The following is a 25,839-nucleotide window of genomic DNA, read 5'->3' as shown; positions in this document are numbered from 1 at the left end:
TCAGAAAAATTGGTCCTGGTCCAGGACAAACATTTTTTTTACTCTAGCAACTTCATGCAGGAGCAGACTTCCGGAAGAACATCTATGTAACGTCGCCTAGTCGCCACCCTACCTTTTAAGAACACGAGTAGCGCGTAGCTAATTTTCCGAACGATTGCGCTGTCTGATGGGAGTCCAGAACCACATTTCATCACCCTGATTTACAACACAACTGTGTGCCGAAGATTCCAGCTGCAGGCGTCAGAGGTTGGGTGAAATTATGAGTTGTTCTGAGGCAAGCTGACAAGCCTGCTCGTCACGACAGACGTATCAGCACCCATTTCGGTGGAGTGAGGATGCAGCATGGCCACGACCTATTATAGTAACTTCTGGGAAGCAGGAAAGGCTGGCTACTTGCCGAGAGAGGGTAAACATTTATTGATGCCAGCAATCACGGAGGCGGACGCAGTCTCCCTCCGCCTAGCAGACAGCTGATATCCCTTGGGTCTCAGCGTTTGCCTCGACAGGTCTCGTTGGTCTCAGCTGAGCAGCTGGGTGCGAACTAAAATATTGTACGCGAAAATTACATGACGAAGGACATCGCCTGAACTTTTGTATTTAGTGGCAACGTACGTTTACAGCATATCCCTGAAAGTCTTGTTTAGTTTTAAAGTCATCTATATTTCTTAAGGGTAGTAAGATGTTGATCTGCAGTGGGGAGCACTATGAGCTCCAGGACTTCTCGTAGCGTGTAGACAGTGAATCCTAGCCGAAATATGGTGATATATTTTGCAGGAGATTCGTGACGCTGGACGACGTTGTGGATGAATAAATCTGCGATGACTACAGCAGTAACTTTTCACAGCGCTTCTTTTTCGCAGTACCGTGATAATTACTGCCGGTCACACTTAAGTAGTTGCCGGACGGAACAGTGGGAAAAATGACAGCAACTGTGCGCTGGCTGTGGATTATAATGCATCCGGCCGTCTTGCCGAGCCAATACGAGGAGTCTTACGTCATTGGCAGTCGTGACGTGTGGCAACCAACTGCTTCACTCTCTATTGAAGACGAGGCCAGTGGTAGACGCACCAATTTTAGATTCGAAGCAGCTTATGGCGGGGGCTATGTCCGTCCCTCCATCTATCCGTCGTGCGGCGTCCACACCCGCACTGCGCATGCGCATCCTCCTCCCCCTCCTCTCGTTGTCTCATCTCCTCTCCTCTCTGCCGTGCGGCGCCCACACCCGCACTGCGCATGCGCATCCTCCTCCCCCTCCTCTCCTTGTCTTATCTCCTCTCGGCATTCCTCCTCTCCTCTCCGATGCTCATCTCCTCTCCGTATTGCGCAACGAATGGCAACACCTGCGGCTCCGCGCGCGATAATGCGAAGCAGCTTAGGTTAGAGGCTCGACGGTAGGCGCTGCATACTCCGCTGGGGGGCGCCACTGCAGCTCGTGGTGTAATGACGCGCGCGTATTCTCCTCCCGCAACGCCGCGATGAGTGCCACGGACAGCGCCAGCGTCAACGCCAGTGTCAGCGCCGTGGACAGCGCCGCGAAGAGGGCTCGAGCGGCTGCCACGAAACGGCACAACGACAGGCCGATCCCGAACTTCGGGCTCGCGAAGCCGAAAGGAAACCTCAACCTAACGGAAACGACGAACTCAAAACTAATAGGAACTTGAGTCGGACCCCATAGCTGCTTCGCATACTACTCAGGGATCCCCTACGGGAAGATGGTGTAATGTTTTGTTCCTAACAGATCTTTTCGAATGAATGTCGGTTCCCGGATGATGGTTGGTTGTGACAGAAGCGCAAAATGTCGCCGCGTGTGGCTGACTTAACGAGCAGGTCGGCGGCTGAGTAAGGTTGTCGTTGTGAAGTCATCCTGATACGCACTGTGCTCGCTTATGCTACAGACACATGCTGAGAGAAGCGCTATGCTTTCATTTCCTTTACCCAGTTCTCATACTAGTGATGTGACCATTCTGGCTGTATATATTTCATGACGGAACATTAAAGTGGGTCATTCTTGGTCATAAGACGACGAGCGTCTTCTGTCTGTCTGTCTGACATGGTATCAGAAATGGCTACTTCAAAGCTGACTCCGATGTAGCGCCGGTAGTGTTGCAACAGCCCGCCGACAATCGAACGAGCAGCTGCTTCTACAAGAGCAAGTCCTCCCGGTGACAATCGTCCAGCAAAGCTTCAGAATGGCGGGAATCAAGCCTCCTAGGCCCTTCGGGTTCCAGAACGCTGCGGACTGGCCCGCCTGGATGGACGAATTCGACGACTACAGATTCGCATCCGGACTTCAAGAGAAACTCGACAAAGTACATGGACTCTTCTCTATACAATGGGCAGAAAGTCACTGGAGATTCCTCGGTCGCTAAACATAAAAGACGAAGAAATGGCGGACTTCAACGTCGTAGAGTCAATATTTAAGGGCTATTTCGTTCATACCAAGGACACAGTCTGTGAGAATGCTCGCTTTAATCTACGCCGCTAACAACTGGGATATACAGTAGACCAGTTGGTAACCAAGCTTAACAGGCCAGCAGGCAGATGCGAGTTCAAAGACATGAAAGAACGCCTAATAAGAGACCGCTTCGTCGTAGCACTGCCGGACCAGCTTATCTCTGAAGAACTACAGATGAATCCCAAGCTCACGATGAGTACTGCTTTGGCAAAAGCTCGTACAAGTGAAACATTAAAAAAAACAAGCCGAGCTAAAAGAGCACGAGGGCGCGATTCAGGAAACTTGCGTCGCCGCAATAAAGCCCAAGAAAACCGCTGGAAAGAACAATTTTGCACGCGGTCAGAAGCCGCCTTATCGTGAAACGTTCTGCAGTTTCTGCGCCGTACCATCTCATCCGAGCAGCAGTTGTTCAGCTCAACAAGATGCAGATTTTGCCGAAAGTTGGGCCACTTCGAAAAATCGTGCCGAAAAAAAGGGGAAAACAGACGGGAATCTTGAAGACATTGCCGAACCTGATAAATTTCTTGGCACGGTCGAGGAATCGGCCAGCACACCATCTGAACACTTTGTACTGATAAACGACCATAAGCTACGCATGAAAGTAGATACTGGGAGCCGGACGTGACAGTCGTCGGTGAAAATTTTCCTTTACTTGCCGCGTTCTCTGGACAAAGCAGGCGATCTTAATGAACCGAGCAATGCAAGCATCGGTACGATAGGAAAGTTTGACGGTGAAGTAGCTTGGGAAGACAACTGTTCGAAGCAGACCATTTACGCCGTGCACAACTTGCGCACACCCTTGTTGGGACTACCAGCTATCAAAGCCCACGGAATCGTTCGCTTCCTAGCTGATTTAGAGATTGCTGACGACATCGTAAGCAGGTATCCTAAGATGTTCGAAGGCACAGGTTCCATATCTGGAGAACATACCATACGACTCGTGCCGAATGCAACGCCGTACGCCCTGCCTACACTCCGACGGATTCCAATTCCCATGAAGGCAAAGGTCAAGCAAGCACTGTACAGGCTAGAACGAGACGGAATGATACAAAAGGTCTCAGAACCGAGTGAATGGTGCGCTCCTGTAGTACCCGTAAGCCGTCTGCAGCAGTAAGGATATGTGTCGACTTAAATGAATGCGTTTGTCAGACGGAAGCGTCATCAGTTACTAAACGGCAGAGCGCGTTATGGGAAGCTTCCCGGAAGCCAAGGTGCTTTCTAAACTGGACGCGAATTCAGCATTATACCAGACGAAACTTTTCCAAAAAGTGTTAAAAGCTCACCACGTTTATTACGCCGTATGGACGGTACAGCTGATACCGCAGGTTACCGTTCGGGATCACATACGCACGAGAAGTTGTTGAAATAAAGTTCTCGCAGGTCGTCGAAGGCCTAGACGGCATAGTGAACTACATGGACGACATTCTGGTGTACGACAAGAACAAAGTGGAACATGACAACCGCCTTCGTAACGTGCTCGACCGACTGGAACAAACAGGAGTAACCCAACAGGGAAACACGTTGTTTCGTTGTTAAATAGGTAGCATTCTTGGGCATGATTTTTGCCGCCAATGGTGGGAACCCAGATCCTATAAAGATCTGAGCAATCAAGAAGTTGCCTCAAGGCGTCGCTGAGGTTCGTTGGCACCTATGCCACAGACACGCGCTCTGCTTTCATTTCCTCTACCCAGTCCTCACACAAGTCACGTGACCAATGTGACTGTATATGTTTGATGACGGAACAGCAAAGAGGATCATTTTTGCCGTGAGACGACAGGGAGCGTCTGTCTGTCTGTCTGTTGAACAGTAGTTATCAAGGGCGTTGTTAAGAAAAGAAAAATGAGAACAACGAGCATCAAAATTCGATATAGTCGGTCTGAGTGGAGGGAGGGGAGAGTCTTCTAGTTTTCGGGCCGTTGTTGCACCGGCCGTATGGATAATCTCAGTGCGAAATGGCCAGTCTTTGAGGTCAGTGGTGTCACTTCCAACATGTGCGCTTGAGACACACTCAATGTCGGTAGCGCTTGTGAGTGATGGCTGCATCAAAATGCTGAAACCAAGACTCCATCGTGGGAAATACGCTGAAGGGTATTTGATATTTGCGAGGCAGTATAGCTAACAGAACAAATTATTGTTGCTCACAACTATGGATGGGGGCCGTAAACGCATGGCCGGAACATTGATATCGTCCTCACAATGGCGGAGCAATTGGTTTCTTTAACAGAACAATTTGTCTCATCAGCTGATAAAACACTGCTTACATAGGCAATGACATGCTGAACAGCTTTTTGCGACTGGGCCAACACAGCTCTAAGAACTACCATGCTGGGGCCTGTGTGCTGTTGCGTGTCGGTAACCTTGCCGATATAGCGGACAGCAGGCAGAGCCTGTCAGTGGTTTCGGAGCGTATCCAAGACATTCTGTTGTTCATTGCTCTCATTCCCTTCCTGTTTTACTCCAGGATTCCCCCCCCCCAAACAAAAACTAACATCGTCCATGACATGGTTGAGTAATGCAGACGTTCTTAAAGAAGTTCCCGTCGACACGCCATGATGTCCCGTTTCTGCATCCATGAGTCCGAGTACTCAGCGTACATGCGAAGACGTGGGTTCGTATCCTACCTACGGCCATTTGCATTTTCATGTACTTTCATTTCTAATTATTTATTATTTCTTTATTTCATTTAGGAACTACGGAAAATTTCCCCCATGCTGTCCTTGGCGAAATTGTTTATTGGCTTCCTATGGTATGACTGTGATATGTAAAGTGCGCGAGTGCCGTGATCGTAGTGGGTAAGTGCCAGAAGTGAGTCACAAGCAAGGAAACAAGCAAGCGACAGCCATCGTGGAAGAGGCGGAAGAAGAAGGGGAAAAAGATGACCAGGGTGCGGGAGCATATGTCTACGAAGATGACATTGCTTTTTTGCATCTGACATGGACATCCACTCTTTATATAATCGTTTGCAAACATACCTGTGCGACATAGAAAACTGGTTACTGAATATTCGCATGTCCCTAAATGTCAGTAAATGCGCAATAATAGTTTTTCCTTTATTAGATCCAATACATATAAACTTAACTTACCGCCTACAGAACATACCTCAGGTGGACTCGGTAAAATACCTGGGCATAACATACGATGACCGGCTAAATTGGCGCACGCACATTGAATACATAAATAAAAAAGGAGTGCGAGCGATTGGAATGCTAAGAAGGCTTTGCAACTGTCGATCAGGAATGCGGAGAGACTCTCTTGTGATGATTTATAAAATGTACATACGGCCAAGTTTGGAATTCGGATGTGTTCTATATTCAGGTGCGCCGGCATACAAATTACATCCCCTTGTTCTTCTGGAACGGGAAGCTTTACGCCTGTGCCTTGGATTGCCAAAGTTCGTTGCCAACAATGTATTATACCTAGAAACACATTTACCTTCTCTTTTGTGCAGATTTCGGTTATTAACGGTCCAAACATTCTTAAAAATGTATGAATTTCCTATAAAATTGCAAATAATTTTCATTTCCCACCCTGCAATATTTTTTCAATCTTCCTGGCCCCGGTTCCACATTCCTCAGGTCGTTTTCGTGCAGGTACTGGTCGGTCCCTTAGATGTACGATTATGTGAGATCGCTCCAATTCGCAGTGAGAGAGAGAATCTCCAACTTATTTTCGACGATATATATCCAAACAACGCAAAATTCCTTCCTTACAGTATATTAAATGGGCTATTAGAAAATCACTTATTGTAGTTAAAAATAATAGCCGTCATAGCGAGATGCCTCGCAATCAGAAGAAAAATCTGGAATTGGAATTTTCTCTTCCGCTTTCGACTGGTCGTTCTCCTTACGACTTCCAGACTATATACCAGTATTTCTAGCTGCAGTTTCTGGCAGTTACATTGGTTATACGAAAATTTCACTCATCAATCTCGGAAGTTGTAATCGTAACGGATTCTTTGTCGTTATGTTCAGCTCTCACTGCAAATAGTGGATTCACAAGTTCCGCGTACATTCCAATGTGTTATTCCTTCTAACTTAAAGCTAATTGGATTGGTATGGGTTCCTGCTCACAAAGGATTAGTTATTAATGAATTAGCTGACAGCTTATCGAGAGCTGCCCTTAGTGGTCCAATTCTTCCGATTCTTCCTGTATCAGCTTACATAACCGCGGCTAGGTTCAGGAGACGGGACGTCATGCAAGACTCCTGGAACCTGCCATTAACAAATCTAACGGATTATCGACAGCTCCTATTTCCTTGGAACAGAAAATTCTGCCATAATAGAAAACTTGAAGTCCTCTTTACGAAATTCAGATGTTGCATTCCTACATTAAACTTTTATCTGCATCGATCTGGTCTGGCGCCCTCCTCCTTGTGCTCATACTCTGGTGAAGACGAAACAATAGAACACTTCTTCCTGTCATGCCGCCGTTTTTCCTCATTAAGAAAACATGCTTTAGAAGAAAAATTTAACAGTGCTGGATTAAATTTAACGATACCCAATATTCTATTTTTTGGTGCATCTTCTCTCGGACATCGTCATAGGGATGTTGGTGCAGCTGTTGTGGGGTACATAATTGAATCAGGACGATTCCCTTGCTAAATTCTTAAACTTTATATGAATAAATTCCTTTCGTCATTCAAAAATTTTCAAAAGTGATCCTTATTAGACTCCGATAATTGTTTACCTTCAATCATCCGATTGTTGGCCAATCCCCCATAGTGGGTACGAGCCACGTTTAAAGGCAAGCAAGCAAGCAAGCGGGAGTAGCAGCCAGTCGAGCTCCTGGCTCAAGGCCGCTCCAGGCTCCCACCTGGATCAACACGACAACCAACTTCTTCCTGCAGCCTGCGGTTGGCGAACGTCGTAAGGGCGTCCGACCCAGGCGGCCCAGCGTCTCCAGCGCCGTGCCCAAACTCCGGCTGGCGAACGCCGCAAGGGCGTCTAGCCACTACCCGTCTCCACTATGCCTGTCTTCACAGCAGTGTCGATCATGGCTGCCTGATGATAAGGTGCCGACCGACATTGGAAGAAATGAAGCCCTCGTACCGGTCGCAGAGGTGAAGCCCTTGGACTTGGTGTCTGGTGACAAGACCTCTACCGTACTAAGGTGACCTATCCAGGTTCCCAACGTCACAGTGAAACTTGCGGAACTTCCTCCTGCATTACTGGATCCCTGGTGTTCGCTTGGGGGCGACCAGGATTTGCTTCGACGGCTTCTAGTTTCGCCACCACTACTCCACTTGAGCTCCTGGCATTTACATTTACGTTTTGGTATGCATTTATGTATCCTTTCGCTGGTCACCAGGGCATCCTCTCCGCCTCTGTCGCCGCTTGTAGTCCATCCCGCAGCTTCAGTGCGAACCATGATACTGTAGGCCCCTTCTGACTTTTATGTTTTCTTTCTAGACTTACCCCTATTTTGTTTTTGTCATTAGTTTGCTATGTTTAGTTTTCTCTTCTCGCTGTATTTTCTTTATTGAATGGCTTGGTGTGGTAACGAACGGCTTCGTCATTTCATGCGAGTAGTGAGTAATTCATTGAAAGAACCTCATCACAATGACTAACAAAAATTGGGCCCCTTGGTTTCCTTTCTATTCGTTCATATATATATTAAGCGTGCAGATACGATCACAGATCTCATCTATGCGGCTTAATGGATACACGTCTTTTTGATGATCTTAGTCAATTCCAATAACGCCTCCCAAAACCAGAAGGTGGTTTTTGCTAGTACAAATGCTGAAGCACACGGACCGGTCGTAGCTGACTGCCTGTATTCTTCCAGCTTTTTCTGAACTTCGAGACGCATGGCGTTTTAGTCGTCTTTCGCCACCCTCTAATGGGCGCAGACGTACTTTTGTCGGCTCTGTTATACTACTACGTTTGTCGAGTGGCCCACGCCTCCCAAACTTTTTTATATCAAGAACATTTATTATAGAATTTCGAATACCTGCAAATCTCTCCTTTTGCTCAAGTGACGAGATTGCTGCTAATCTTGATAGGCCTCGTTATTAAGCACTTTCCTCAAAGTAGGTGATGTCGCTTTCCCTTGTAAAATGAGAATATTCTCCTTTGAAGTTTGGGACCCATAGGTACAGCTGTTTGCCTGTTATTGAGATGAATCGACTCCTGGTCAGTCCAGACTTGTCGAGGGAGGACAAACAAATTAGCTTCCACTATTAGGATGTAGATGTCGTCTTGTCCGCCTAAACCTTTACGATGAAGTTGCTTCGAGGTGACCGTCGAAAATGCTTAGCGCCGTATGAGCGGTTTCGGAGTTATCAAGCTTGGGGATTCGTGTCCCTGAACCTAAAGTACAACACGCAATATCGATACTCGTACCCCATTCGCGAAAAAAAGTCCATGCCCGGTATGATTGGTGAGGAGCACACAGACCGGAAACCAAAAGATAGAATTGATGTTGACCTACAGATTTAAATTCTGGCTGTACACGTTCCAGTTGGCGTTAAACAGCCTTGCGGGTTGAATGCCTAACAAGCCTCAATGTCTAACGAGAGAATTTCCAATGAGCCTGAGTGTCCAATGAGGCGGAATATCCACTATTGGACATTGCATGTTGTTGGACAATGAGGCTTGCTGGACATAGCGTTTCGGTTGGACATTCCGTCTCGTTGAACATTTCATCTTGGTTGGAGATTGCGCCTCGTTGGAGATTCAGCATTGGTCGCACAAACCGTCTTGTTGGACATTTCGTGTCGCCATAGTCTCGCAGTATTGGGCGCCCATGTCTCCGGGCGAGGATTCAATTTTTTAGAACTACTGCTTCAGGAGGACGCATGTACCCGCCAATGGAGGCCATAGGAGAACACTTGAGATTTAAAAAAAAACTGACGGTGTAGGCTATCTGGGGCACTCAAGGGGCAGAGAGGCGATCAAAGCTGGAAGCAGGGCAGTACGTGGATGGGAGCCGCAGAGTGTAGTGCGCGTGAATGCTGTTGTAAAGTCTGTAACACGACATTGTTGTGCACAAGAACCAGCAAATAGGTACCTTCTAATTTGTTACGCCTGGATGTTATGTCCTTTATGCCAGAGAACGTATCAATAAAGAGGGTGCGGCAAAAGTTCACGAACTCGCCAGAAATCAACTAAAAAGCGTAATCGCCCTAAGTGAAGGAATGTCTGAACGTTCCGTCCTTAGAATTGTGAATGAGGAGTTATACAAGGTTCAGAATGGTCACAGATTCACAGAATACAGAAAAAGACTAGGGTCATAAGATGCTAGGACCTGCTAAAATGCTTTGGCACCACAGCACGTCATCGCAGAATTCTCTTAACAGACGAGGCAGTGTTCAATATCAAGCAGTTCTGCTCCAACCCTGCGACGGGATATTGATAGGAAGCCTAAAAAGAAGCCAGCGTCAATGGAATGATTGCCTCAAGATTATCTCAAGCTCAATCAGTATATTTTGAAACAATCACTTCTGATGAAAATATGCCGATAATGTTTTTCGAACAGGAAGCCAAAAATGAATAGCGAAAATGATCTGGTAGATGCCCTGATGAAGGCCCTGGATTGGGCAGCATCACAGTTCGGGAACCGCGAGTGGACGTAATGAAGGATTCCGCTCCGGTTCACAAGCTAATGTGGAGCAACAATGGGGCACATAAAACATCGCTGATTTTCTCTTCCTCTTCAGAATGGTCCCCAATAGCCTGGATCTAAACCCACTTGACTATATGTACTCTGGTCTAAGTTAAAAACGCAGTCTGCTCTACTAGTCACCTTGATTTGGCTGCTCCTTGTCGGGAATTAGAATAGTATCGCGTAAATTAGACGAAGCCAGCATCTGTGCCGTCATCCATGCATTTCTAAAGCGACTCAATGCTTGCATACGTTCAGAATGCGGACTTATCGAAAAGGAGATTTGGATTTGTCCCTGTCAAACGTTAAGATGACATAAAAGTGAAGTGAAGTTTGAAGTGAAGTGAAGTTTATTTTTCCTTCTTACAAAGGAGGAAGCCGGGGCTAAAGGCTGGAAGGCCTGACGAAGGCCTCGGCTGATTTTGTTACCCTGCTTCGTAACCATATTTATTGGTTCTTGTGTGAGTACGAAAACGTTTACCACGCCCTGTACATTTCAGGGGTTCAGACATTCGAAAAAACCTGACGGCGCCCAAAGGGCATAAGTTAGCGTTGTTAACTTCCTGACAAACGATGCATCGAGAAGTGGTGTCATTGGCGGTCTAGAGTCACAGCTCAGGGTACAACCTCAGGCTCACTCGGGAGTAACTTTGTGCCGCGCTACAGGGTTTACCGCATTCGTAATGCAGGGAGGGCATATCTCGTCAATTTTACTGCCACCTTTCAGGTGAGCTGAATGCAACACGGCGACTTTACAGTTCATTGAAACATCGCTAATGCTATCACCTAGGAGACGGGCCTTCTTCTAGGTGATAGCACTGGCCATGTTGCCGTTCCTCCAGCCTAAGCGGAATCAAAGCACCATCTCTATCCCAGTTGTTCAGTCGGGCCATGCCGACTTAGCGAAATGAGGCAAAAATCATGTGGTACGGTGTATCAACTTATATGATGGTGTAAAAAAGACGATCAGGTAATTTCTACGTCATTGGTAACTATAAAAGAGGAGAGAGGTACCGTGCTGCGTGTCTGTTGCTCGGGGCAGCAATACGTTGCAATGTGTCCTCTGTGCTCTTCTAGCAAGCTTGAATCGACAGGACAACAGTTAGACTACCTTATCAGGTGAGTCGTCTATCCTGAAGTCTAAGCAGTGGTGATGTGCTGAGCTATCCACAGAGTGCAGCCCGCGTCCCATAGTGTAATTCCTTGATGCATAACCCATACCCGCGTGTTCGCGATAACAGGGGACCGCGTTCGATGTTCTGTGCGGAAACATGAAAGCCTCCTTTTGTAGTAAATGAACCTACTTGTAAAAAATACATTATGCAGTCTGCTGCACGGATGGCACTACAGATACTTAAAAGCAAGCTTTAGCTCGGGCCCAACTCCAGTGCCGCCTATTCAAATACATGTAAAACACAGAAACGCTTTTCTGAAATAACCACTAAGCCGATTTTAATGAAATTTGGTGCATTCCAGAGGGAATGTTAAATCCTAGTGTCTGCTGCAAGCGGAGTCTTGATTTGGGGCCATAATTTTATAATAGGAAGGTTTAAACGTTGGCAGACCTTCAAAAATGAAACCTTGAAGTTTAGAAATTCGTAGCTGTGCAATAGGAACAGATATCGCAGTTCTGTAAATTGAATCCCTCAGAGAATCCAAAGCGGACAAATTTGATGCATGAATTTACCTCTTACGTGAATTGGGTACATTGTCTACAAGGGTTTTGCGAAAGTTAGCGGTCTAAATGAGAGCCATGTATAATAGATGAATTTTGTCCACGTTAGATATACTATTAGATGCAATTTACATAATTGCGAAATCGTTTTTTTTTTGTTGATGAGTTACACAGTTGCACACTTAATAGTTTCGTTTTATGAAAATTTGCGATTTCCAACAATTTTTATAAAAATATTAACGGTCTATATAAAAAATTCTGTACCATCAGTCACTGGAATGTATTGTTTTCTTTTACATGCAACAAACTTAATCAAATTTGGTGCAGCGGTTGCCGAGTAGAACGATTTCTCCTTTGCCATGTATTTAGATACGGTACCTCGAGCTAAAGCTTCCTCTTAATAGTAACCGCCTACTACTGTTTTGTACTAATTAATGCCGGCATGTTTACGTGATCTCCACAAATGGAATTTTTATCGTTGAGCAGAAGTGGCACCAAGACTGGCCATTGAATATTTGAGAAAGTCTATGTGCCATTTCGTCGAAATTCAATCGCTTGCAGTCTGGCTGGGAGCTTCTCGGAGCCCTGATCCGCTATTCCGAATGGCCTGCCTTAGCGGGAGTGAGTGTGCTGGCAGCGGCAGCAGTAACATCCGGCTTCCAGCAGCTGTGGATCAAGGCGTGGACGGATGCGTCAACTGCGGATCCCGAAGCGGTGGCCATATCGAGGCACATGTGGATTGGTGGTCTCGTTGGCCTCTGCGTCCTGGATGGTGAGCGTGTGTGCGTGATTAACTACCGTGCTTCTTGAGGTTGTGGTGCTATTGACTTCTAAGTTCCAGGTTATCACATCGGTAGCATGCCTTCTGCAGGACGGTGTAGCAACGACCGAGGTAGCTCGCTGTCGCCCTTGTATTTATTTAAGAAAGCGAAGTAGAGTGGTGCTTCACTGCTCTAGATCCGTGGTGTAGTGTTGGCGTGCGCCATGGTATGCAAATCTACACACTCTATCGGAACAGCGTTGATAATGGCGGCATAACTGGCGAGGAAGCTTACGTGGCGCATTGCAGTGAATGTTATGAGTCAGCGGTGTTTATTGCATGTCCTAGTTAGTATACGTATGATGCATACAATCCTCAGGTAGGAAGTTGCAGAAGAAAGGGGAGGCGTAGTACTTGTGCACCGCGATCAAATTATGTGCATGTAATACTGGATAACACCGAATAATACTACCAGATAACTTACACGTCAATATGCGGGCTTTACCGCAGTCTTCTGCGAAGCCTCGGCAGAGAGTGGTTCTGTGTTCCGCTGCTATTCATCGCCATATCGGCCTGTAGGTAGCAGCAATGTCACTGTTTCAGTGTGAAAGCCAGTAGGCTGCATGAACGGCAAGGTACACAGCCGCGACTCACTTTGAGCTTAAATTTAATAATACAATACATATATTAGGGCGAAAGCCTTAAATTGACACTATAGAGAAACAGGAAGTTCAGATGGAATAAAAGAGGGACGTTCAGAAATGCTTGTAGTTTTTGTTGGGTTCAAAAATATGAGTTATCAGCGGGGAAATTCGTAAACAAAAACCAAATATCTGTTCCTCAATTTCTCTCACCCCAGATTCGGCGCTGAAGCAGTGGCGTCACGGATTTCATTGCTCTCAGCGAATCAGAGGGCGCCATGATACGTCACCGCTTGCGTAAACGGCCGAGGCGCTGGCTGCATCATGCCTGCATGGCCGCTGCGTTTGCGTTCGCTGCGACTTTTGCTAAGGTGTTCTGTGGCTGCGATGAATACCGTTGCTGCCGCTGAACCTTGTGGGATCTCGCTCGCGCTCTTGGGACAAAGGAGCGGCAACGCAGTAGTGCAAACAAATAAAGGGGCATTTATTGCACCTTTCATACACTAATGCACGATAGCCGAATTACTAGCCGTAGAACATTCACATGGGTGCGCGACAAATCAACAAAGTCCGAATCACCGCAACCGGATAGCTAGCGATTATGTTCGCCCCATGGTTTGAAGCCATAACCTAGTCGTTCACGTGTACGGTCACGCGAACGGTGGCATGTTCGTGCTCCTAGCCATGCGATACGGTCTCGCGCAGTGTGGATCGGCGCACTCGCGGGACGTCCGCATCGCTCACCGATCGCCAACTCAAAGAGGAAGCGCCTTCGACCTTTTGCTCCCAAGTCACCCCGCCGTTCGGTGGCGTTAAAATCGCGACCCTCGCACCATCTCTCGCAATGCGCCGCAACCACTACGACCGCCGCCGGCGCTTAGCCACGCGGAGAAGCCGGATTACATGAGACGCCAGCTGATGCGGGGAGAACATCAGGGGACGCGTGAGAGTCGCGCATCCCCACATCCTCCCAACCTTAAATCACTACACATGCTCCGGCAAAACATGTCACACGGTCAATCAACGCGCGCGTCGCGAACAAAAGTTAGTACATGCGACAGTGGCCTGCGCCGAGGAAATGTCCACACGTTCTCCACAACATGCGAGCCGACATTGTCTCTGGGGTTCACCGCTGGCGTCCATTGGTCACAGCACCACCTCTGCAGATTCGATGGCACGACTCCAGCCCAGGACTTCGGAAACAGCGACGCAGAAGTCGGCACGAGCAAGCGTCGCTCGCGCCCACGCGCCCTGCCTGCGAGAGCCGCTGTAGCCGTTGGTGACTGCCGGCTCTTTTCCCACCGCCGAGGGTTGCGAGCCGGACACAGGCGGCCGCCAAAATCGCTGCTGCGAACTGGCCACAGGCATCTGCATCGCCAGGGGTAGCTCGATTTCAGTCCGGGGCAGCAGCGCTGACGATGTGCAGGTGACAGCAAACCAGGAGTGACTCCGCTCACGCTGCGTACTCTCAACGCACTCGACAAACACTAAAGTAGTGCAAGTGAGAGGAATTCGGCATGCGCATCGCCCACGTGGTAAGATGTTCAATTCGGCTAGCGAAATTTCGGGCGGCATTTCAGATGCTAAGTTCACGTGAACAAACTTACTTTCTCGAGTCGAAGGAGTAATTTCAATTCGTGCGAGGCTAACTAGAATGAGGGAAGCAAACTGCGACACCTCAGCACCGCGGTTCATCAGGTTGTCTCTTAACGTGCGACAGGCGGTTTTGTAAAGCCTTAGGCCTGATACGTCGCTACCCTGACAACAACCGGCATCCCCCCCAAAAAAACATCACCCAAAATGGGCACAACAGGCAGCCGCGAAGAGACGTTAACTCTGTGAGGTGGTCCAACCCCGCTTGGTGCACACAGCATCCGAGTTGACAGCGCCCACCGTCCCAGACGGTGTCGGAGCGCCCGCTGCCAGGCCGCAATATCTGTCAGCCCGTAGCGGCACCCGTGGCCCGAAGTCACCCGGCTCCCTGAGAAGCGACTTCCGAAGTCAAGAAGCTATTTATATAAGAAATTCGGACCACCCACGAGGCTTCCGTACAGCGGGCGCTAGGCCTCACTATTCCAGGATGCAGACCACGTGGCTCTCGTACCGATGAGTGTACTTCAAAAAAAAAAAAAAGAACACTCGCGAAAAGGCTTAGCATGTTGAAAAGTTCCAACACGCTACAGAAACCGTCAGCTCGCTTAAGAAAACACGCCAGCGACACTAGCGATCAAAATCCACGCTAGGAATGCGCTTCGGTTCAAAGGTTGTCTCGCACCGAGCAAAACTGACAAAATTATCGTTCAATGTCCCAAGAGGTCCACGTTGGGCAGCCAGATGTGGGATCTCACTCGCGCTCTTGGGACAAAGGAACGACAACACAGTAGTGCTAACAAATAAAGGGGCATTTATTGCACCTTTTACACACTAATTAGCGCTAGCCGAATTACTACCCGTATAACATTAACATGGGCGCTCGACAAATCAAGGAAGTCCGACTCACCGCGACCGGATAACGAGCGAATAAGTTCGCCCCATGCTATGACGCCATCGCCTAGTCGTTAACGTGTACGGTCACGCGAACGGTGGCATGTTCATGCTCCTATCCATGCGAGACGGTCTCGCGAAGTGTGGATCGGCGCACGCGCGGGACGTCCGCATTGCTCACCGATCCCCAACCCAAAGAGGAAGCGCCTTCGACCTTTTGCTCCCAAGTCACTCCGCCGTTCGGTGGTGTTAGCAACGCCACACTCGCACCATCTCTCGCAATGCGCCGCAACCACTACGACCACCGCCGGCGCTCAGCCATGCGGAGAAGCCGGATTACAGGAGACGCGAGCTGATGCGGGGAGGACAACATGAGGGGACGCGTGAGAGTCGCGCATCCCCACAACCTTGCAACGAAGATCTCGCCAGGGAAGCAGGACTGCATTTCAGCTATATTCAGTGAAACGGAGCACGAAATGATCATCCGTGCTCAAGCGGTAGGTGTTTCCGCGTGCGAACGCGGTGAGCCGCCGGCCGCTCCGGTTGAAAGCAGAGCATCGTTTTCGTCGACGGAAGGCGAGGCGAGGCGGCCGGTCCGCCAGGCGACGATGTTCTCGACAGAACAAGCGTATAAAGTAGCGCGCATACTCGGTATGGTTTTTTGTGGCTTTATTTAATGACTTTCAGCACTCACCGAGCCGCCAGTTTGCTGCTGCAGGGGCACCGGTAGGGGGTTTGATGAAGGCCGCATTGAGGGAACAGCTGCTCGAGAAAGGACTGGCCTCTGGGGCACGCCAAGATACTTTCCGAAGGCAGGATTATATACATAATCCGAGGGTGAGAAATGCAGAGAGCACACCATCGGTTTCTTTGGCTCTTTTGCCGTTTTATCATCGGCAGAGCACTGAGCCATTGCGAACGCCTGGGCTCATCGTGCGGCACCACATGAAGGGACACAATCGGGTCAACACTGGCGCTGCCCCTGAGCAAGCGCCTTGGGCCGTTTATATAGCCCTCAGCCCTACACACAGAAGGCATTTTCTGGCTGTTTCCCGCGAAGTCAACGTTTTTCGAGCCACGCAACACGCAACCAAACACTGCAACACTGTAGAGCGGAAGAGGTGCGCGCGATGCAGCATGGAGCAAAAACGAAATTACGAAACTATCACGACCGGATGTAGCGCCATCCAATTTTTTCTTATTTATTTATTTTTGCGCTAAACTTGTACTTCCTCGCTTTCAACGGTTTAAAAAGATGGCAAATCTGTTTATGTACGTTTAAGGTGTATTTCATTTTGCGTTTTATTAACAGCGATAAATCACTCTCCTCCAATCGCGATCGGCCTACGTTTGTGATCTCGGACGTCACGAACGTGTAGTGCGGGAAATTCGAAGGGGCGTCAGCACCTATCCTTTATTTTTTCGCTATTTTCTCGCTTATTAAACATATGTTCGCCGTAAGAATGGTATGACTGTGATTGTGAAAAGATAATCTACCATTTAAGCTCAACTTCCAGTTTCTCTTTAGTGTCCCTTTAAGTGGGTCGTACCCCTCATGGCCTTGCAAAAATACGCGTTGTCCTGTCCAGTGGTACAAAAATTGTCATCGTCCGCAGTGGCTCATACCCCCCTAAGCAAGCAAAAGTGCAATGGCTCATCCCTCTCGTAATGCAGAGGCTACAAGCACTCAGAAAAGTGAAGCGAACAGTGCATACATTCATTGAATCACCCATACAACACACAGAACAGCATACGTTTCAGAACAGCCCACTTAAAATCGAAGAGAAACTTGGTTGGCCAGAGTGTGACCCCGCTATACGAAACCACGAAGTCACAGCTAAGCGTCGAAAACGAGCCGAAGAAGCCGAACTGCGAAAGCAGCAATGCGACGATTCGAGACGGCGCATTACTAAGTGCGCGGCAGGGTTTCGCCTTCACACGTTACAGGAGCGTAACATGTTGCCGAACGTTTACAGCGAAGCTGTATATGGCAGGGCAAAGCCGTCGTCCGCGAGCAAAAAACAGCCTCCTCCACGAGAGAGAGCGCTTCCTTCGCATCGTTTCCCTCGCATCGAAATGCGATTTACCTGTCAACTGTGTCTTTTCAACGACATCTGCTTTAAGCGCCCGAGTATGACGTTGCGCGCATGCGCACGTCTGCTATGGGGGGAGCGGGAGGTGAAGTTGCGGTCTCATATTAGCTCCGCCGTCGCCATGGGACGGCCGCGAGTGGTTCGTACGCCCGAGGATCAGCGACGGGAATGTGACCGTCGGCGTAGCGCCGCCGACTCACCGTGCCGAGAAGAACGTGCCCGCGGCGCGCAAGCGTCTACGTCGCACCGCCGCCCGGTCAGAAGCGGCCGCACGTCATCACTTCTGTGCGCGCCGTAGTAGCTTTGTGTCTATGGCGTTGCTCGGGGTTCGATCCAGACTGCAGCAGCTGCATATCGACCCCGGTCAAAATACAAAAACGCACGCTTACTCAAATTTAAGTGCACGTTAAAGAACCCGGGGTCAAAATTAATCCGACGTCTGCCTCAACGGCGTGCCTCGTAATTGGATTGTGGTTTTGGGACGTACGGCGTTACAATTGAAATCAAATTTAACGCTTCTGCGCCGTTTGAGAGGCAGTGATAATGTTAGCCTTCTCGGAGGTCATGAATAATTGCGAGCTACACTGCCTCAAGCAAACACGTCTCTCTGTGTGTTCTGCGTACTATGCAAACAGCAGTGTTGCACGCAAGGTAGCATTTACCATCAACTCACCACTCTCGTATTGTACTAAACGCTGAAGAAATGAAGCATTTACCGTCAACATCAACGCTAATTATAGTGAATCGAAGCAATCAGTCCAGAAAGCTTTGCCTACATCGATTCGCAGAGTGCGTGGGATCCCGCATGGTTTTTGTGATTCCTTCCTTGAAATTTATGTCTGGTGTCTGTGTTACACTTTTTCCAGGAGTGACACTTCGAGAGAAAGGTACTGGATGCAGGCTGAAGCTGTTTTTGAGCCAAATACGACATTGTAGACATTGTGTAACTAATGACTTGTCCCTCATCTTTTGTGTTAGACGAGCCGCCGAATAGTACCAGTGCTATTGCTGCTTCTTTTCGCACTCAGATGGTGCTGCAAATGGCCGCTGTACTCTGTTTTCTTTCGAGCTCCGCAGCTTTAAACAGTGATTACTCACGCACTCCGCGGTAGAATGCAGAGTTTTAAGTTATTCTTAATTATTTATATGCTGCACGCGTTCAGTGACACTCAAGAATCACTGTGGACTGCTGCTTGCACTGCACACCAGACTTGCCTGCTCTCTCAACACCGCTCATGTCTTTTTGCAGTGGGATTCCGCTTGGCAGGTGGTGCGCTCCTGGCGGCCACAGCACGCAGACTGTCCCACTCGCTCCACCGCGCCATGCTAGTTGGCGTACTGCGGAGTCCCGTATCCTTCTTCGATGCGTGCCCGCGGGGACGTCTCCTTAACCGTTTCACGAGCGACCTGGACAACGTGGACGCCGAGTGCTTCGTTAGCGGCAAGCAGTCCGTGCAGGGGGTGCTGTTCACTGCCGCCAAAGTGGCTATTGTGGCCACACAGACGCCACTCGTGGTGGCCGTCACAGCGGTTTTGGGGGCACTTGCATCTTATGGAATCGTGAGTTACGCCTTGCTGTCCCACTGTGACTCTGCGTACCATTCACCTGTGTAGGCAACTTACTGCTCACTGCTTCGCCAAACAGGTGCCGCTTTATCTGACTAAAAATGCCTGCTGTTTTCCTCCGTTCCTAACAAATAAAGCGTAATGCGAGCACGTGAACGGTGTGCCGAACTCTGCGAGCCGGCCTCATGTTTCTACAGAGAGTTCCGCGAATGAAAAAATGGCGCTAAAATAATTGCCAGATGACGGCAATTACTCTAACGGAGGCACGTTTCCTTGATTTAGGAGATTTAGTGATACGAATAAGCATACCAGGTACTATGGGTTTTGCGGTTGTCATCTGAGAAGACCTACGAATAATGATGTCCTCAAAGGGTTCCTTAACGATCCCTCGGGCTTGGCGAAAAATATAAAAAGAAGCAGTCGGCGAATAGCATACGCTGCTGTGAACATGTCAGCCAGATTTTGGTGTCGCGCGCGGCGCGTGGAGCTCGCAAGCGAAGCGTGAAGTCACCTTTTTTTGGAACACTCTGTTTTCAACAGAAGGCTGCTCCTAACTCCTTGCTGGACGTTTTATTTTCTAATATAGCAGATTCCCATACCCGGCTGCTATTGTCCACTAGCTGACGTCAATCAAGGAGGGCATTTGAATGAGTGCGCTTCCTTCTACTGCTACTGCGTATATTTACTGAAGCACTTTAATAAACCGGCTAAAGTAAGCGAAAATTTCTTTTCGTATTTCGATAATAATTAAGTACTTCCGGAAGAAGCCGACTGTCGTCTGCTCACGCTCCGCCGCGGCCGCCCGCGTAGGAATTAAACTTTGGTCATCCTGCTTATCGGTGTCGTAGGCGTCGGGTCTCGCTAATTTTGACTGGTTTTCAAGACTCAACTAGCTTTGAACTACGCGAAACTTATACTCGGACTAAACGCACGCGTGCGAGCGCGCGCTCACTCCTGGCCGCTTCTGGTTAGACGCCTTGGTAGACTTAGCTTCGTATTGTACCATCAGTAGCGCTTCAAAATGCGCAAGTTAGATGTGGCTACTATCCGACGGTCAAGCTGGTGCAGGACAAAGCCGGTCCGCATCACGTAGCACGGCCAGACTGCAGCATATGAGTGCGAGCGCGCTTTCAAGCCCTGTCGCGCACAAAGCTAACGCTGCGCATACGTACAGTTGCATGTTGCTGCGGTTTCCAACGTAGCGTATATATACCGTGACCACCGCTGGTTGCCGTGATGAGTGCGCTGGCTGAGCGCACTGCATCTTGCTGACGACAACCGCGTTTCGCTACGTGTGGCTAAACGTTTGGCGCGTCGTAGGCGCAAAAATCGGAAGTAGTGGCGTATACGTGAACATCCAAAATCAAACTTGATACGCGAACTGCGCGCCATGGTGACGTTCAGTATAGGCGGAGAGTTGTGGGCACTCGCCGCTCCGCCATAGCCTTCGCAGTCCAACGCTTTCAAGAAAGAACGGAAGCACAGCGAATAGGACCATACGCCGACATTTGACTGCCAATAACTCCACTCCTTCTGAACGCAGTTAAGTACTTTTTGCGGCAAAATATTTCTGAAATTGTTTAATTTTAACCTCAAATGCATTTCTCAACTTCGAAAGTGTTTCAGGGCCCCTCTAAGCAGAATCTAGTCGGGAAAGCCGCAGGGTGATATGCCGCATTCGGAATTATCGCTTGTAGAACCTCCATCGAGAAACAAATAGTATAATTAGGCGTACAGCTTGCTGCACTGAGGACCGCAACCAGTTAGTTCCGCAGGTACGTTGACGCCCGAATACACTACGGATGTAGATACAACCTTACCTGAAACCTTTAATACATCGTATAAGACGCCAGGTGATAGCTAGTGTCTCTTCAATGGCGGAGAAGGACACAGCGCGCCGCACTGGCTTTTCCCGGAACATTTCCGTACCGGTCACCAGTGACGTAGCATTTCTTTCTTGAGGGGGGGGGGGCAAGGCGAACAGACTCTTTCACTCTCTCATATATATACATATTGATACATGCATATTGCGTGTTTCTTCTGGACGATGCGCGCGGGCGCCCAGAAGAAGAAGACGAACTGCGCTTTGCTCTCGAGCTGTCGGCTGAACTGGCCAGCGCTGCAGCTATCCTTTGTAAATATACTTTGTCAATAGTCTCCAGTACGCAATCCTTCGTTCGCGTAACATTTTGGTGGAGCGTGCCGTTCCCCGGCCTCACCACGGAGCTCCGCAGCGGCCGCACCGTCCAGCTTTCCACCATGGCTCCCGGTGCCGTAACCACGTCTGCTGCTACTACTGCGACTCCTATCACAACGTACGTCACGGTTGCCACTCCCCGCGATCCTGACATATTCTCCGGCCAAGATAATGTCGACGTTGATGACTGGCCCGGCATGTATGAGCGTGTTAGCCGCAACAACCACTGGGACCCTACCATAATGCTAGCGAATGTCCTCTTCTACTTGGGCGGAACATCTCGTGTCTGTTTCCGGACACACGAGGAGGAGATCTCTAGCTGGGATGCTTTCAAGGAGAAGCTCCGCGACCTTTTTGGAAATCCGACCGGTCAGCAGCTGGCTGCACGAAAAGAGCTTGCTACCCGAGTAAAGTCTTCCACTGAATCGTATGTCTCGTATATACAGGACGTGCTCGCTCTTTGCCGGAAAGTCGACGAGAACATGGTCGAAGTTGACAAGGTAGATCACGTTCTCAAAGGGATCGCGGACGATGCGTTCAACTTGTTGATATTCAACAATGTGTCCACCATCGACGTCATTGTCAAGGGATTCCGCCGCTTTGAGCTCGCCAAAAGCCGCCGCGTCATTCCACAGTTCTCCCGGCTCCCTAACACGGCTGCGACTTCGTCCTGCGTCGCCCTTACCGCTTCACCCCCCTCCAATGAGACCGTCACACGCATTGTTCGCCGCGAGCTCGAGGCTGTAAGTCCTGCCCCGTTCCATCCACGCCCACTTCACCCCGCCATTGACCAACCAGCCCCGGCGATCTCCCTCATTCAGGAAGTTGTGCGGCAAGAACTTGCGAACCTCGGTTTTCCTGCTGCCTGCTCCGTCTCCCGACCTCACGCCCGACTGGTGCCGACAGCTGCGCCTCGCAGCGATCTGTATTCCCCTCGCAGATACCGCAACCCTACAGAGTGGAGAACTCCGGATGACAAGCCCATTTTCTTCCGTTGCCACCGCATTTGCCAAGTCGCTCGCCACTGCCGCACCTCCTGTACATCGCCGTATTCGGGCTACTTCTCCCCGTCTCCTCGCCCATATGCCGACTCTCACCGCTACTCGCCTCGCCGTATGCCTTCTACCTTTGACGTATCCATCGATGACAGTCATCCCGCTCGCTCGCCGTCACCTCAGCGCCGTCGGTCCCCATCGCCCCAACCACGCCGCTATTCGTCGCCGACAAATTATGGAGCCTCCCGGACGTAAAACTAGACCTTGCAGCTCCTGGGGGTGGCGCTGCATTATCTTCGTCGTGTCAAAATCCTCCGTTGACGCTCCCAACGAACCAGAGCTTACTTGTTGTCCACGTTGACGGTGTCCCTTTGACGGCGTTAATAGATACTGGAGCCCAGGTGTCTATAACGAGTAATAATCTCCGTCCTCGACTGAAGAAGGTTCTCACGACTGCTACTACACGAGCCGTACGCGTCGCCGATATGGCAGCACTGTTGCCGTCACTGGCATGTGTACTTCCCGGATAAGTATCGCCGACCGCCACGTTCCAGTTCTTTTTACACTGCTAACCAATTGTCCCCATGACCTAATCCTCGGACTAGACTTTCATACGGCGCATTCAGCTTTGATCGACTGTTGTACCGGTACCCTTTGCCTTGAACTTCCTCTACTCGCGCATATTCGTGCTGAACTGCCGAACAACTTTAGTACGACCGCCTTCGTCCGTGGCGCCGAAAACCTTGACTTTCGTCGATTTGCTATCATCTTTCTCTGTTCCCAATGGTGATTACGTCGCTACTCCTGTTCCTGATGTCCTTTTGATGCGCGATATCACTGTGCCCCACTCCGTCGTTGCCGCCGCCAATTACCGAACACGCCTCCCCGTCGTCAATGTTGGCCTAACAACGCAAGTTCTACCCGAAGGCATATCGGTTGCAACGCAGCGTGCTATATGAGAGACCACGTCACGGCGTTTTCAGTAGACGGCTGCTCCGATTCTTCACCATGTCCACAGGGTGGTATTTGCCTTGACGCAACCTTTAGTCCCATGATTGCTGCGGACCTATTGCCTGAACATTGTTGAACCCTCGTCTAGCCCTTGGGCGTCGACCATTGTGCTTGTTAAAAAGAAAGATGGCACGTGGCGCTTCTGCGTAGATTATCCTCATCTAAACCGAATTACCAAAAAAGACGTCTACCCCTTGCCTCGCATCGATGACGCTCTCGATTGTCTCCACGGTGTCAAATGCTTCTTATCAATAGACCTTCGGTCTGGTTATTGAAAAATTTCTGTGGATGAATGGGACTGAGAGAAAACCGCATTTCTCACCCCTGATGGTCTATATCAATTCAAAGTTATGCCATTCGGTCTATGGAACGCCCCAGCCACATTCGAGCGTATGATGGACTCTTTGCTTCAAGGGTTCAAATGGTCAACATGCCTTTGCTACCTAGACGGCGTTCTCGTATTTTCGCCTATATTTGAGACACACCTTGAGCGCTTATCAGCTGTTCTTCAAGTTTTCCGCGAGGCTGGGCTCCAACTAAATTCCTCGAAGTGTCACTTCGGTCGTCGGCAGATCACAGTGCTGGGCCACCTCGTCGACGCTTCCGGTATTCAACCACACCCGGAGAAATTCGTTCTGTCACGTCTTTTCCTGTACCTCAGTCTGTAAAAGACGTCCGCAGTTTTGTAGGACTCTGCTCCTACTTCAGACGCTTCGTTATAGACTTCGCAGCGATTGCCTGACCACTTACTGATCTTCTGAAGAAGGACGTACCGTTTACGTGGGGCCCCGCTCAAACTGCCGCGTTTGCCCACCTGACCAACATTCTCACCACGCCACCTATTCTGGCCCACTTTGACTTGTCCTCTCTTACAGAGGTCCGTACCGATGCCAGTGGTCACGGTATCGGAGCTGTCTTAGCCCAATGCCAACAGGGACGTGATTGTGTTATCGCCTACGCTAGCCTCCTCACAGCAGCGGAGCGCAACTATTCGATTACAGACCGTGAATGCCTGGCTCTCGTCTGGGCGGTTTCTAAATTCCGCCCGTACTTGTATGTCACGCATTTCTCTGTAATCACGAACCACCATGCGCTCTGCTGGCTTTCCTCACTCAAGGATCCTACCGGCTGGCTTCGTCGCTGGGCTCTGCGGCTACAAGAATATTACTATGCGGTAGTCTTCAAGTCGGGCCGCCTACATAAAGACGTAGACTGCTTATCACGCTATCCAGTGGACGAACCACCCGCCGACCCTGACACCGATGCCGACGCTTGCGTTTTCTCGGTTTCTCAGCTGCTACACGTCGCCGACGAGCAACGCCGTGATGCCACCTTGCGCGACATCATTGATCGTTTCGAATCTTCACCTTCTGATTCGTCCCTTCATTTGTTTGTTCTCCGGGATGGTGTATTATACCGCCACAACGTCCGCCCCGACGGTCCTGCCCTACTCCTAGTGATTCCTCGGCACCTCCGGTCAGCTGTTCTCCAAGAACTTCCCAACTTTCCGACGGCCGGTCACCTCGGCGTCTCCCGCACCTACGACCGGATTAGCCGACGCTTCTTTTGGCCAGGCCTTGCCCGTTCAGTCCGGAAATACGTTGCGGACTGTGACAAACGCCAGCAGCTAAAAACACCATCGACGCTCCCTGCCGGGTGCCGTCAACCGCTCGACATTCCTTCGGAGCCGTCCTTTCGCGTTTGCTTGGACTTACTTGGCCCTTTCCCTCTATCAACGTCTGGCAACAAGTGGGTCGCTGTGGCGACTGATTACGCCACGCTCTACGCCATCACCAGAGTTCTTCCAACAAGCTGGGCCACAGATGTCGCCGATTTTCTTTTACGCGACTTGATTCTGCGGCATGGAAATCCACACCAACTGTTCAATGACCGTGGTCGAACATTGCTTTCTAATGTCATCGCCGACATCCTGCAGTCCTGCTCAACTAGGCACAAGCTGACTACGTCTTACCATCCACTAACTAATGGTCTCACTGAGCGTCTAAATCGAACCCTGACAGACATGCTTGCAAAGTATGTCTCGTCTGACCATACTGATTGGGACCTAGTTCGGCATATAACTCTTCGCATCACGACACTGCCGGCTATACCCCGTTCTTTCTGCTGTTTGGCCGAGAACCCACACTGCCACTGGGCACATGCCTTCCATCCGCCGCAGCAGAGACCAGCGAATATGCACTTGACGCCATCACCAGGGCAGCCCAATCTCGCGAAATTGCCCGCGCTCGCCTCCTGACCTCCCAAGAGAACCAACGGCGTTTGTACGATCGACATCACATAGACGTTCACTTTCGCCTGGATCTCTGGTACTCCTGTGGTCACCGACTAGTCACGTTGGC

The 25,839-nt window shown here is 49.7% G+C and overlaps 1 protein-coding gene across 1 annotated transcript in view; it reads left to right on the top strand.

Annotated features, from left to right (window-relative positions):
• Positions 1 to 25,839, top strand: part of LOC119444327 (ATP-binding cassette sub-family C member 3-like) — a 321,860-nt gene that overhangs the window by 244,893 nt on the left and 51,128 nt on the right. Inside the window, exons 19-20 of the mRNA XM_049663273.1 lie at positions 12,294 to 12,504; positions 18,960 to 19,270. Of these exons, the coding sequence (XP_049519230.1) occupies positions 12,294 to 12,504; positions 18,960 to 19,270 (522 nt within the window). The remainder of the gene's footprint in view (positions 1 to 12,293; positions 12,505 to 18,959; positions 19,271 to 25,839) is intronic.

The sequence above is a fragment of the Dermacentor silvarum genome, chromosome 3 (genome assembly GCF_013339745.2).
Source record: "Dermacentor silvarum isolate Dsil-2018 chromosome 3, BIME_Dsil_1.4, whole genome shotgun sequence".
NCBI classification, from domain to species: Eukaryota; Metazoa; Arthropoda; class Arachnida; order Ixodida; family Ixodidae; genus Dermacentor; species Dermacentor silvarum.
The sequence above is the reverse complement of the archived record's forward strand: the minus strand, read 5'-3'. Positions and strand labels throughout refer to the sequence as shown.